The sequence below is a fragment of the Erinaceus europaeus genome, chromosome 20 (assembly GCF_950295315.1).
Source record: "Erinaceus europaeus chromosome 20, mEriEur2.1, whole genome shotgun sequence".
In the NCBI taxonomy this organism is placed as follows: Eukaryota; Metazoa; Chordata; class Mammalia; order Eulipotyphla; family Erinaceidae; genus Erinaceus; species Erinaceus europaeus.
Window position 1 is genome coordinate 5,523,185 of NC_080181.1, and position 12,725 is coordinate 5,535,909.

Here is a 12,725-nt window from a genome sequence, read left to right on the forward strand (position 1 = left end):
GAGACAGAGAAATTGAGAGGGAAGGGGGAAAGTGTGTGCGTGCGCGTGCGTGTGCGCGCGTGTGCGTGTGTGCGCGTGTGTGCGCAGCGGCGTGTGCGTGTGTGCGTGTGCGCGCCTGCCTGCCTGCCTGTCCCACCTGCAGCATTGTTACACTGATCATGGTGCTTCCCCCTTGCAGTTGTGAAACCAGGTCTTGAACACGAGCCCTAGCACACTGCAATGTGTGGGCCACCACCCAGCCCCAGGTTTTTAACTTTAATGCACAAAAGAAAGTAAGGATGTGAGAGGAGTTGCTCAGCTAAGAACAGATTTTAGGAGTTGATGATTTCTACTTAATGTGCTATAGATCACAAATTTTTAGTTGTACTTTTTATCTTTGAGTGAACTGAGAGGGAATTTCAAAGAAATTAAGATCAAAGACTTGGCATCAGGTGAGCTGGAGTTTGTATGCAGCTCTGTTAACTTAGTACCTGTGATAGACTGGACCAGTTACTCTGCTCAGCCTCTTCACTTGGAACACAGGAACAACAATAATTGCAACATCATACTTTACAAGGTTTTTGTGAGATTGAATGGTCCATAGAGATTGTTAACCAACAAGACACAGCACTTGCTATAAGACAGTGTGGTCCGACCTGCAGTTTTAGAGTTTGATCAGCTTGATAGGTAGGCACTGTTGTCTTCATTGCATTTAAAATAATTTTAAAAATCTGTTGATGGGACTGTATCTGTATATGCTTTTTCTCATCAAATGTAGGTCACTATCTCTTAGGTAAGTGGTGTGTAACCTTGTGGCATTTTAGATTCTCTAGATGGTCAGATCTCAAATATAGATACAGTTTTCTTCTAGTTGTTAGGCTTTTTGGTTTTGTTTTTCCCCTGATTCTTCTTGTTGATTATGATAAGGTGAAAATTATATTTTAATCTGAAGTCACAATATATTGAACAAGATTATATTAGAACATGTCAGATAGCAGCAAAATTGACAAGTAGGAGATAATCTTAAGCTCCTATCACGTTTCTTAGAGTGTTTTTGTTCATTTATAAGTAGCATGGTTTCTAGTATCACACAGACTTCTGGTGTTCAGCCTTCTGCTTTGGCTTTTGCATGTTTCTATATTATGTCCCTAAGCAAACTAACTTCTGTCTGTACCGTACAGGTGACTTCTGTGCCCAATTTGCTCAGACCCTCCCTCTTGCTGCTGCTGATTATTTTGCCTAAATACCTTCTTTCAAAACAAAATCAATATAATTTTCTAATCTAGAAATGAAGATAGTTTTTTAAAAAATGATCATGGAAAAGGGAGACTTTAAACAATAAGGTTAGCAACTCAGAATCTTTTAAATTAATCCTTAAATTGATTTAGACTGAGAGCAGTCTTCACTTAAGACTATTACAAATAAGGGAGTCGGGCGGTAGCACAGCTTGTTAAGTGCATTGATCCCGGTTCGAGCCCCAGCTCCCCACCTGCAGAGGAGTCAGTTCACAGGTCGTGAAGCAGGTCTGCAGGTGTCTGTCTTTCTCTCCCCCTCTCTGTCTTCCCCTCCTTTCTCCATTTCTCTCTGTCCTATCCAACAATGACGACATGAACAATGACTACAACAACAATAAAAACAAGGAAAACAAAAAGGAAATAAATATTTTTTAAAAAGGAAAAAGAAAAGACTGTTACAAATAGAGCTTCAGTGAATAGCCAGCCATTTTAGATAGTTTGTGTCTTAATTTGTTTGGTGACTGAGTTCCTATAAAGTAGTTAATGATGTGCATATAGTCACTATTTTAATTTGAAATTTGGACCAATAGGGACTAGTAGGAGCCAGGACATAGCTCCCCTGGTAGAATACATACTTTATCATGTGTAAGGTCCCAGGTTTGAGACCCCAGCCACCACTAGGGAGCACCTGCAGAGGGAATCCTCATGAGTAGTGGGGCACTGGAGTGTGCCTCCTCTTCTCTGTTTCTCATCCTCTATCTCGGGAGAGAGAGAAAGGAAAAAAAAAAAGCCAACTGTTAGTGGGGGTATTGTGTAGTCAGTGAATATACAGAACTGCGGGGTCAGGCATATAGGCCATTGGTAGAGTGTGTGCTGCTTAAATGTGAGGCCCTAGAGTTGAACCTGACATCCAGCAGGACAAAATATATATATATATATATTTTTTTTTTTAATATTCTCAGTTGGAATAATGACATCTTTCTCTGATACTATGTGACATATATTAAGACCAACTTAAAAATACAAAGCAATATGTAGTAAATGTCCAGGAAATTAAAACAAGTGCAATTTCCACTCTTTGGGATGGTGGGTGAGCTACTGGTGGAGCAGAGCTGACTGAAAGAAGTTTCCCAAAAACACAGCATGACAGCAGTGGGAGTCGAGCGGTTAGGAGGTAGGCAGGGCAGCTGTTTGTGGAGGTAAAAATGCTTGGCACTGCGAAGTGCTGGACAGATGGGTGAACCAACCATGCAGCTGAGATGACTAGTTTGCAGTGGATCACTCAGTTACTAATGAATGCAATCATCCTACAAACAGCAACACCTCATGCAGGGAGGGGAACAGTGTAGGTCAAGCCCTCTTGAGGAAGTAACACTCACATTGGTAAGGGATGGGAAGGAGTTAGCTAAGCCAGGAAGATAATGATTAGAGTACCCACCAAGATGCAGGTCCTGGAGAGAAGAAACTTGGAAGAACTGCACTGCAAGTCTTAATGAGGGGTAAAAGATGGCACAGCCTTACTGAATCAGTCTTACGTGATGGACATGTATCAGAATCTATGTCGTGCCTAGGCAGAGAGGGTTCTGAGTAACCCCCTAAAGATTGAAAAGGTTCCCTATGGAAACTTTCAGAGGATCCTCCATGTCATTGAGAACCTCTTCCTCAGAGATGAGGAAGATGATCTTGAGCTACAGTGTAACTTTACATGTAATAAATTGTGTAATAGTACATAAAATGAGCATGCAGTATAACTATAGTGTTACTGTTCAGGTCTGTTTGGAGACTAGTGGTGACATTTGTCTGGAAAATGTGAAAACCTACTTTAAAGCTTTATTTGAAGAACAAATACAAATGATAATTGGAAATAAAATCCACACAGAATATGGAGATGTATTTAGTGATGTGTCAGTATCCAATAAGGGAGAATAATGTTCACTCTGTGAGAGACGTTAAATAATTCGCGTCACCTCTGTGAACAGGACAGAAGTTACGAATCTTCACGTGAATTCCAGAAACAATTGACACTTTATTTTTATTTTTTAATTAATTCCCATCATACTTGTGGCACTTCAGAGCAGTTGTTCTGGAGAGCTAGTGTGTGGATTTGACAGAATGGTCTTGGGCTACTTCTCTGTGTTTTAGTTCCCTGTTCTTTACATAGTGAGATTAGTTTGTGTATCATCTTAAGCATAAGAGACCAGAATTTCCAAGACTGATTTGTCAGACTTAGAGTTCTTTAAAATGCCATTACACCTGCTTTCCTTGTGTTGTAGTGAGACTGTTTTCTTGTAGTCCTGTTCTTTGAGGCACTCAACAGGGTGTGTAGGAAAGTGTTCGTGCCCTGGGTGACTTCTCTGTTCCTGAATTGTGGGTCAGGTGAGAGGGAGAGGCTGTTCATCTATCCTGTGGTGTAGTTAATCAAGACTTTCTTGTTTGATTAGACATTGTAAATGTTTTGTTAGTCATTGCAGTGCATTAGGGTCCTCAAAGCAACAACAGGAAATTGGTGTTGAATCACTATCAGTATTATGGCAAGGAGTAACTTGTTTTTAAACTCATGCAGGAAGTTAATAGATAAATTTGCTATAATAGATAGGTTATCATTCAAGCAGTTTCATTGTGAGTCCTACATAATATTTCTCCCCCAATAGACAGTATTTATATGTTGAAGGATAGAATGGGACTTTCATTATAACCCATTACTTTTGCTTTTCTTTAGTCATAGTTTTACACTTTACATCTCATTAAAATGCAAGTCTTTTTCTCATTACTCTCTAAATAATAGGCCTATATTTCCCCCCCTCCCTCCCTCCCTCCCTTCTTCCCTCTTTCCCTCCCTCCCCAGAAGATTTTGGTGTGGTCATCAGGCATGCTAGTCAAGCCTTGAAAGATGTTCCCTTTTTCTCAAGTCTGAGGGCTTACCCTTAGTGACTATACGCGTGGTTTGGGATTAAACAATGACTTCCCTTTCTGACTTGTCCAGGGTTTGTGAGTTTGGAGGAATCTCTATTATATTCTCATTGGAATTGGTAAACTTTTTAGAGACTATCCATTCAGCCCTTTACTGATTGAAGTGACAAAGGGTTTTCTAGTAGAGTTCTGATCACAGAGTGAACCGCCATAGCTCCTTCCCAGCCTCACCTGGAACCCGCACGCCCTGCATGCCCTGCATCATCAGGGTGTGGACTCTCGGCTCGCGGTCGGCGTTTTATGGTCACTTCCTCTGTGCCACCCTTCTTGGCCCATGTTTCTGAGACCATTTTCCCTTTCTTCCTTTCTCCCTCTCAGCTTTTCTTTTTAATAGCACTTGTAATGAGTCCATGTTAATCTCTACATGCTATTTGTCTTCCTGGCTGGGACTCTACCCTATCTCCAGACCAGGAATAGTGTCGGAACAGGGTAGGGACTCGGTGTTTAAGTAAGAGAATTTGCTGTATCTCTGTGGCTTCGATTTGAATGGCACCAAACAATGAAGTTGAATTTGAACAATTAAAACCCTATTTTGTTCCACAAGCAGAAAAGATTTTTTCATTTTACCTTACATTCATTTTAGCTGACATTCATCCTCACCCTATCTGAACAGTAGAACCTTTTACACAACAAAATAAAAAGCTTGGTATGCTTCTGTCTTCACTTACACCTAGCCAGGAAGAAAACACACACATAACCAGATAATGCCGTATAAGAGCTGTTTTAATTTTTAGTTTAATTTATTACTTATTTGTCTCCAGGGTTATCACTGGGGCTTGGTGCCTGTACTACAAATCCACTGCTCCTGGAGGACATTTTCCCCATTTTTGTTGCCCTTGTTGTGCCCTTATTGTTCTTTTATTGCTGTTGTTGTTGGATAGGACAGAAAGAAATCTGTCTTCCTGCAGACCTGCTTCGCCTGGGGGTGGGGAGCCGGGGGCTTGAACCAGGATCCTTGAGCTGGTTCTTGTGCTCAAGGACCTCCCAGCCTCCAGCAACAAGTGTTTTAACAAAGTCTGTTAGGAAATTCTTTTATATACTAATATGATGGCTTCCATTTTAGACCACATTTTGTTAAAGAATATTGTCACCTTTGTGTTCATACATAGACTGCATATTAGAGTGGTTATTAGCATAATTGGAATTCAGGTGTTGTAGATTTCTTTTGTCTATTCCAGTGATCTTCTCATATACATTTAGTTTATGGGAAGCCCAGATATCTTCAGGTCTATTTGACCTTTCTCTGTTGTAACTCTAATTCAGACTCTTAATTCAAACAGATGCTTGATTCAGTATATAGTGCAAGATGATGATTAAAGAAAATAATGGCATGGTCTGGGAGGGATTCATTGTGATAAAACATTGGACTCCCTCAAGCTTGAGGTCCTGAGCTCAGTCCCCAGCAGCACATGGACCAAAGTGGTGTCTGGTTTTTCCCTCTCCTATCTTTCTCATTGATAAATAAAATCTTAAAGAAAGAAAATAATGAGTCTAGCTTTACCTGCTTTTCATTGGTTATTCAAGTTAGCTTAGCTTAACACAACTTATAAAATTCTCATTATCAAGTCAGTGAATCTGCTTTAAGAATCTTTTATCCAAAAATTATTTTGAAAAATTTGCACCTAGGGCTGGGGAGACAGCGTAATGGTTATGCAAAAAGACTTTCATGCCTTACGCTCAGAGCTCCCTGGTTCAATCCCCAACACCACCATAAACCATAGCTGAGGGGGTCGGGCGGTGGCGCAGTGGGTTAAGCGCACGTGGCACTAAGCGCAGGGACTGGCGTAAGGATCCCGGTTCGAGCCCCCGGCTCCCCACCTGCAGGGGAGTCGCTTCACAGGCGGTGAAGCAGGTCTGCAGGTATCTATCTTTCTCCCCCCTCTTTCTCTGTCTTCCCCTCCTCTCTCCATTTCTCTCTGTCCTATCCAACAACAAAGCAACGTCAACAATGGCAATAATAACCGCAACGAGGCTGCAACAACTAGGGCAACAAAGAGGGGGAAAAATGGCCTCCAGGAGCGGTGGATTCATGGTGCAGGCACCGAGCCCAGCAATAACCCTGGAGGGAAAAAAAAAAAAAAAAAAAACATAGTTGAGAAGTGTTCTGGTCTCTTGTCTCTTTCTCTGTGTCTCTCTCATTAAAATAAATAAAATTTTAAAATAAAACAAATCTTTAAAGAAAAAGAAAAATTCTCCACCTATATTGTTTTTATGTAATTCATGGTTAAGATAAAAACTTTGCTTCTTTTCAGTTTATCTTTCCTTGTCCATTCTTTTCCCCTTTGGTCAGTAGCTTTATTTATTTTTCTTAGTAATAGAAATTGACAGGGAAGGTGGGGAAGAGAGAGACCTATAGCCCTGCTTCACCGCTCATGAAGCTTTCCTTTGCAAGTGGAGACCAGGGCTTGAACCTGGGATCTTGTGCACTGTAATGTGTGCATTCCACTAGGTGCACCCAGCCCCTTAGTAGCTTTTTATGTAAAGAAAACTACCTGTTTTGGACAGTTTTTTTCATACAGCTTCATATTTTTTACTCATATTGCTAAATGAGAGACATGAGAATATAAAACATCCATTTACCATGCATATTGGTGTGAATTTGAGTGCATATAAAAGTATATGATAGGATCAGCAGAATAGCTCACTTGAATAGTGTGCTGCTTTGCCATGTGTCTGACCCGGGTTTCAGCTCAACCCTCACCACATTGGAGGAGCTTCCATGCCCCCCCCTCGGGTCTCTGTCTCTTCCTATGGGGGATGGGGTGGCTAGGAGAAGCCATCTCAAAGCCATCTGCCATGGTGTTGACACAAAAAAGGTAATTTAGCTGTTTTATATGCACATTTCTTTATTCAGATATAATGGTGAGGAAATAGCAGTCACTGTACTCTTTATTATCTTTATTAATTTATTGGATAGAGACAGCCAGAAATGGAGAGGGAAGGGGGTGGTTGAAAGGGAGAGAGACAGATACCTGCAACATTGCTTAACCACTTGCAAAGCTCTCCCCCCTCCACAGGTGGGGACCGAGGCCTCAAACACGGGTCCATGTGCATTATAACATGCACTCATCCAGGTGCACCAGCACCGGCCTCCTGTTCTCTTTCTTTACGGTAGGCTCATCTCAGTTAGATGTTTATGCTGGCACTTGGGTTTTGCTTCAGTGTTTACATTAATGGTATGGTGGAACATCGGTGTGTCTTCTTTCTTTCTCTGCCTTTTTCTTTCTTCTTTCTTTCTAAAAAGGAAATATTGACAAAACCATAGGATAAGAGGGGTACATCTCCACATAATTCCCACCACCAGAACTCCATATCCCATCCCCTCCCCTGGGAGTATGAACCCTCTGGGAGTATGAACCCAGGGTCATTGTGGGATGCAAAAGGTGGAAGGTCTGGCTTCTGTAATTGCTTCCCCGATGAACATGGGTGTTGACAGGTCGAGCCATACTCCCAGCCTGTCTCTCTCTTTCCCTAGTAGGGTGGGGCTCTGGGGAAGCTGAGCTCCAGGACACATTGGTGGGGTTGTCTGTCCAGGGAAGTCTGGTCTGGAACCTGGTGGTTGGAAAGAGAGTTAACGTACAAAGCCAAACAAATTGTTGACTAATCATGAACCTAAAGGCTGGAATAGTGCAGATGAAGAGTTGGGGGGGGGGGGTGTTCTCCATTTTGTAGATAGCTAGTAGGCATATTTTGGTTATATTCCAAAGGGCCTGTGGCTATACTAGTTGTGGTTTTTTTTTTCCCTGAGCCTGAAATCTGATATGCAGGTGGATCCAAGTTATTATCTGGGGAGATGATGTCATGGCTGGAAAAGGAACAGAAAGCTGGATCAGGGAAGAGAGTAGCTCCCTAATATGAGAAAGGGGTATAAATATTGTTGACTAAACCCCATTGATTTGATGTGATCTGGGGCCCATATTCAGCTTAGGAGACTATGTGATCTCTGCATCCCTGTAGATCTGAGCTCACATTCTGTGGTCATGAGTAGGAACATTCCAAGCTGCCCAATATCGACCCATAAGATGCTTAGGTGTAGCATAGAGTATGTTGTCCATCCTCCCTTTGGAGGATGGAGCATTCTCTGCCATTGTTGATCCAAGTTGAGGGCAAGGTCCTATGGGGGCTCACTAAGGAGTCTGTTGTGTTGTTCCTGTCAGTGTGTTTTCTTTGGGAACCAACACAGTGAATAATAAAAGGTCTGGTATCAGATTGGGCTCAAATCTTACCTCAGGCAAGCTCACTGTATAGAGTGTCCTGCTTTTGAATATCATGAGTGGAGTACCCAGCACACAGCTATCATGTGGCTTGGTGATGTAGGTAATTCTGCCATTGCTACCCCAGGGTTTGTGCCTTGCACTAAAATTTATATAGCAGCGACAACAAAAATAAGAGACAACATTGACATCCAGCTCTGGGAAAAGAGACAAGTGAATCCTAGTATGATGGTACAATTGGATACATTAGAAAGGATGAGAGATATCTTTTTGTTGTAAGGCAAAGATAGCATTCTTTGAGCTAGGTGAATATCATAGACATCCTTAGGGACGTTGCAGAAGTCATTTCAGAAGCAAAGATCAGTGACAGGGAAGGTGGCTCAGTGCATAGAGTGCAATGCAGTGGGGCCCTGGGCTCAGGCCTTGACATTACATATGCTAGAGCAGTGCTCTGGGCTATCATTAATTTTGTTTTGTTTTGTTTTTTGCCTCCATGGTTATTACTGGGGCTCGGTGCCTTCGCTACCAATCCATTGCTCCTGCAGGCCATTCTCCCCGCCCCATTTTTGTTGGATAGGACAGAGAGAAATCGAGGAGAGGGGGAAGACAGAAAAGGGGGAGAGAAAGATAAGATACCTGTAGACCTGCTTCACCACTTGTGAAGCAACCGCCCCCACTTCCTGCTGCTGGGGATCCTTAACCGGGATCCTGGTCTTTGCACTTTGTGCCATGTGCACTTAACCCGCTGTGCTATCACCCGGGCCCCCATTAAATATTTTTTCCTTTTTATATATTTATTTATTTTTCCCTTTTGTTGCCCTCTATTAAATAATTGTTTTAAATTTTTATTTATTTTGCCTCCAGGACTCATTAATCCACTGCTCCTGGAGGCTATTTTTCCCCTTTTGTTGCCCTTGTTTTATTGTTGTTCTTGTGATTGTTATTGTTGTCGTTGCTATCATTGCTGTTGGATAGGACAGAGAGAAACTGACAGAGGAAGGGAAGAGAAGAGGAGGGAGAGAAAGATAAGAAACCTGCAGACCTGCTTCACTGCTGTGAAGTGACCTCCCTGCAGGTGGGGAGCCAGGGGCTCGAACTGGGATCTTTAAGTGGGTCGTGAGTCCTTGCGCTTTGCGCCGCCATGTGTGCTTAGCCTGCTGCGCTACCGCCCGACCCCCCTAAATATTTGTTTTAATCAGAGGTTGTTCCATAGCTACAGCCTCCTTCATCTTCATCATCATTATTGTCTTCATCTCTCTCTCTTTTTTTTTAAAGATTCCTGTTTTGTTTTATTTAAATTAATGATAGAGTTGAATGTAGGACCTCATGCTTGAGAATCCACTTCTCACCATCATTGGGGCTTCGTGCTGCACTACAAACTGTAGCAATTTTTTTCTTCTGTTTGGTATAACAGAGAGAAATTGAGAGGGAAGGAAGAGATAGGGAGAAAGAAAAAAAGACACCTGCTAGTGACATGACCCCTCTGTAGGTGGGGAGCCAAGGTCCTTGTGCGTGGAAACGTGTTGTTAGTCCAGTGTCCCACTACCTGACCCCGTGTTATATATTCCTAATACTAAAAAAATTAAATCAGTTATAAAATTGAGTACCTTTGTGAATGAAAATTTTAAAGAGTAGCAAGTGGCGTGATGTTTGCATGTCCAGTTTATAAATCTGTGAATTGAAAATAATGTATGTACTGTCGGGATCTTGCCCTTGTCAGAGCTGACCTTCAGTAGTAGAGTAGAAAATTTGTCTGTTCCTACTACAAATAAAACTGGCCTAGAAGTAGAGCTTTGACTCCTTTGGGCCTGTGCGAGTGCTCTGTATATGTAGAGCTCCTTGGCCACCATCCCTAAAAGACTGACTTGTACTGTCATTATTGAGAGAACCCTACTCTGCCTTTGCATAGGAACTCTACTGTTCTTGAGTCCTGAATGCAAGAGACCATTGAAAAGAAATCAGCTAGGCAGATGGATCCTTCCGTGTTTGAGTACAAGGCTCTCATGCCACCAACAGCTTCAGGTTCAATTCACAGTACCACCGTCTGTCTGTCAGAGCTGAGTGGTAAAAATAAAAATAGTGAGGATATGTGTTTCAAAAGTTAGATTGCTGAGTTGGAGTGTCATCTGTGACACTGAATAACTTTGTGATGTATTAGGTCAAAGCACTCTGCCTCAGTTGCCTCAGTAGAATGGCAGTAGTGGTGACATGAGCGCTCTGCGTACTGCACTTCTGGCAGTGGCTGGCGCACACACCAAGCACTCAGTTCACAGTGGAACACAGATGTGACCATTTTAGGCATTAATGCAAACTACATTTCCAGTTCACACTTTCTTCTGACTCCTGACGGGTGTGGAAGAGTGGATGGAAATGAGTTTGAGGAGATGTGCTTGAATCGAGTGCTCTGTTTTGGACCTTTCTTTTCCTTGCTGTTACCTCCCCAAAACAGTTGACTGCATTCTGCACTACTCATAGATGTAGTTTAATCTCACTATATTTTTGAGTACCTACATCCTGGGTGTGCCTTACTTAAGAATGCTGTCATAGACTCTATTTTTTTAAGCCCTAAAATTAAAAAAAAAAAAAAAAAAAACTAAGAAAAATAGAGACTGGAGTCATTCAGTAGTGCAGCAGGTTAAGTGCACATGGCGCGAAGCACAAGGACCGGCATAAGGATCCCAGTTTGAGCCCCCGGCTCCCCACCTGCAGGAGGGTCGCTTCACAGGTGATGAAGCAGGTCTGCAGGTGTCTATCTTTCTCTCCCCCTCTCTGTCTTCCCCTCCTTTCTCCACTTCTCTCTGTCCTATCTAACAATGACGACATCAATAACAACAATAAAAAGGTCAATAAAAGGGAAGATAAATCAAAAAATATAATACAAACAGAGAACCAAAGCATCCCTCTGGCACACAAAATGGCAGGAATCAAAGCCTCTGCCCCTCATTCTGAGAGACCAGCACTTAATCTACTGTGCGCCTGTGTGTACTTGAGATAGAACCTTTTCTCTTTTTCCTGGGGATTTTTCCCTTAAAGTCTCAACATTTAACCCTGTATTCTCCTAAGTCTCTGATAAAATTTGGCCAGTTTTCTCTTCTAGCTTATTGTTTGAGTGACAGAAGCAATAGTAATGGGTAGAGTCCTGCAAGTTTAACTAAACCGTGTTTCACAGTAAGCAATGTATCTGTGATGTTCTCAAGGCACTTTGTTCCTGGGAAGGTCAACCCAGTGTTAATAACAGTGTATCATGACTTTCAAGGAGGTTTTTTGTACATTTTTAAAAAAATAGCTATGTCTTTGGGTATATAGGTTGTATTATCTGACAGTTTCCTTCTATTTGAGAAGAATGGAGTATATAGATTTACTTTTTTTTTTTTTTCTCTCTGAATGCATGCTTAGTTCTGTTTAAATAAACTGTTTTGAGGGAGTTCGGTGGTAGCGCAGCGGGTTAAATGCACGTGGCACAAGGCACAAGGACCCGTGTAAGAATCCCGGTTCGAGCCCCCAGCTCCCCACCTGCAGGGGTGTCACTTCATAAGCAGTGAAGCAGATCTGCAGGTGTCTTTCTCTCCCCTTATCTGTCTTCCCCATCTCTCTCCATTTCTCTCTGTGCTATTCAACAACAACGACAGCAATAATAACTACAATAATAAAACTACAAGGGTAACGAAAGTGAATAAATACATATTTTAAAAATCTTTTTAAAATAAATAAATAAACTGTTTTGTGTCAAGATGTATTTTCTTTTTTAAGCCAGCACCCCTCCATGTTTTTTAGGTGCACCAAGTGAAAACCAACCATGATTTTTTTTTTTCTTCTGTATTTATAGGTCCTCTTCCTGATGGATGGGAACAAGCCATGACTCAGGATGGAGAAATTTACTATATAAACCATAAGAACAAGACCACCTCTTGGCTAGATCCAAGGCTTGACCCTCGTTTTGGTAAAGGTTCATTTCAAAGCCTTTTTAGAGATTTTTGGTTACTAATTTTTCTATGTGAATTTGGGAAAGTACATCTACACAAAAATTGCATTGTATTATAGCCTTAGAAAAGTATTCTGCCCACCCAACTTTTTCTGTATTGTGCTTATACCTTTCACTTTGAACTCCTGGGGATGGGCTTGGGTAGATGGTGGGACCAAAATCACTGTTCTTTTCACATTTGGAGAGGGAAACATTGACCCTGTGGAATGATCTTTGAAACTAGCTGCAGTAGAATTCCAGGGCCTCAGGCTTGTCTGCATCTGGTTCTCGGCTAGACCTGACTGTAGAGAGCAGTGAGCGCTGCTTCATGCCTGGTGCTGAGTGCCTCCTGCCTGGATTTGCGAG

General features: G+C 42.0%; 1 protein-coding gene across 12 annotated transcripts in view; it reads left to right on the forward strand.

Moving 5' to 3' along the window:
- Nucleotides 1–12,725, forward strand: part of YAP1 (Yes1 associated transcriptional regulator) — a 110,853-nt gene that overhangs the window by 51,246 nt on the left and 46,882 nt on the right. For 4 of the 12 annotated variants that reach the window (XM_060179732.1, XM_060179736.1, XM_060179734.1 and 1 more), the window contains exon 4: nt 12,225–12,344. The exons of 4 other annotated variants lie outside the window; for them this stretch is intronic. In XM_060179732.1, coding sequence (XP_060035715.1) covers nt 12,225–12,344 — 120 coding nt within the window. The remainder of the gene's footprint in view (nt 1–12,224; nt 12,345–12,725) is intronic. 4 more of the 12 variants (XM_060179733.1, XM_060179737.1, XM_060179735.1 and 1 more) reach the window with 1 other exon arrangement.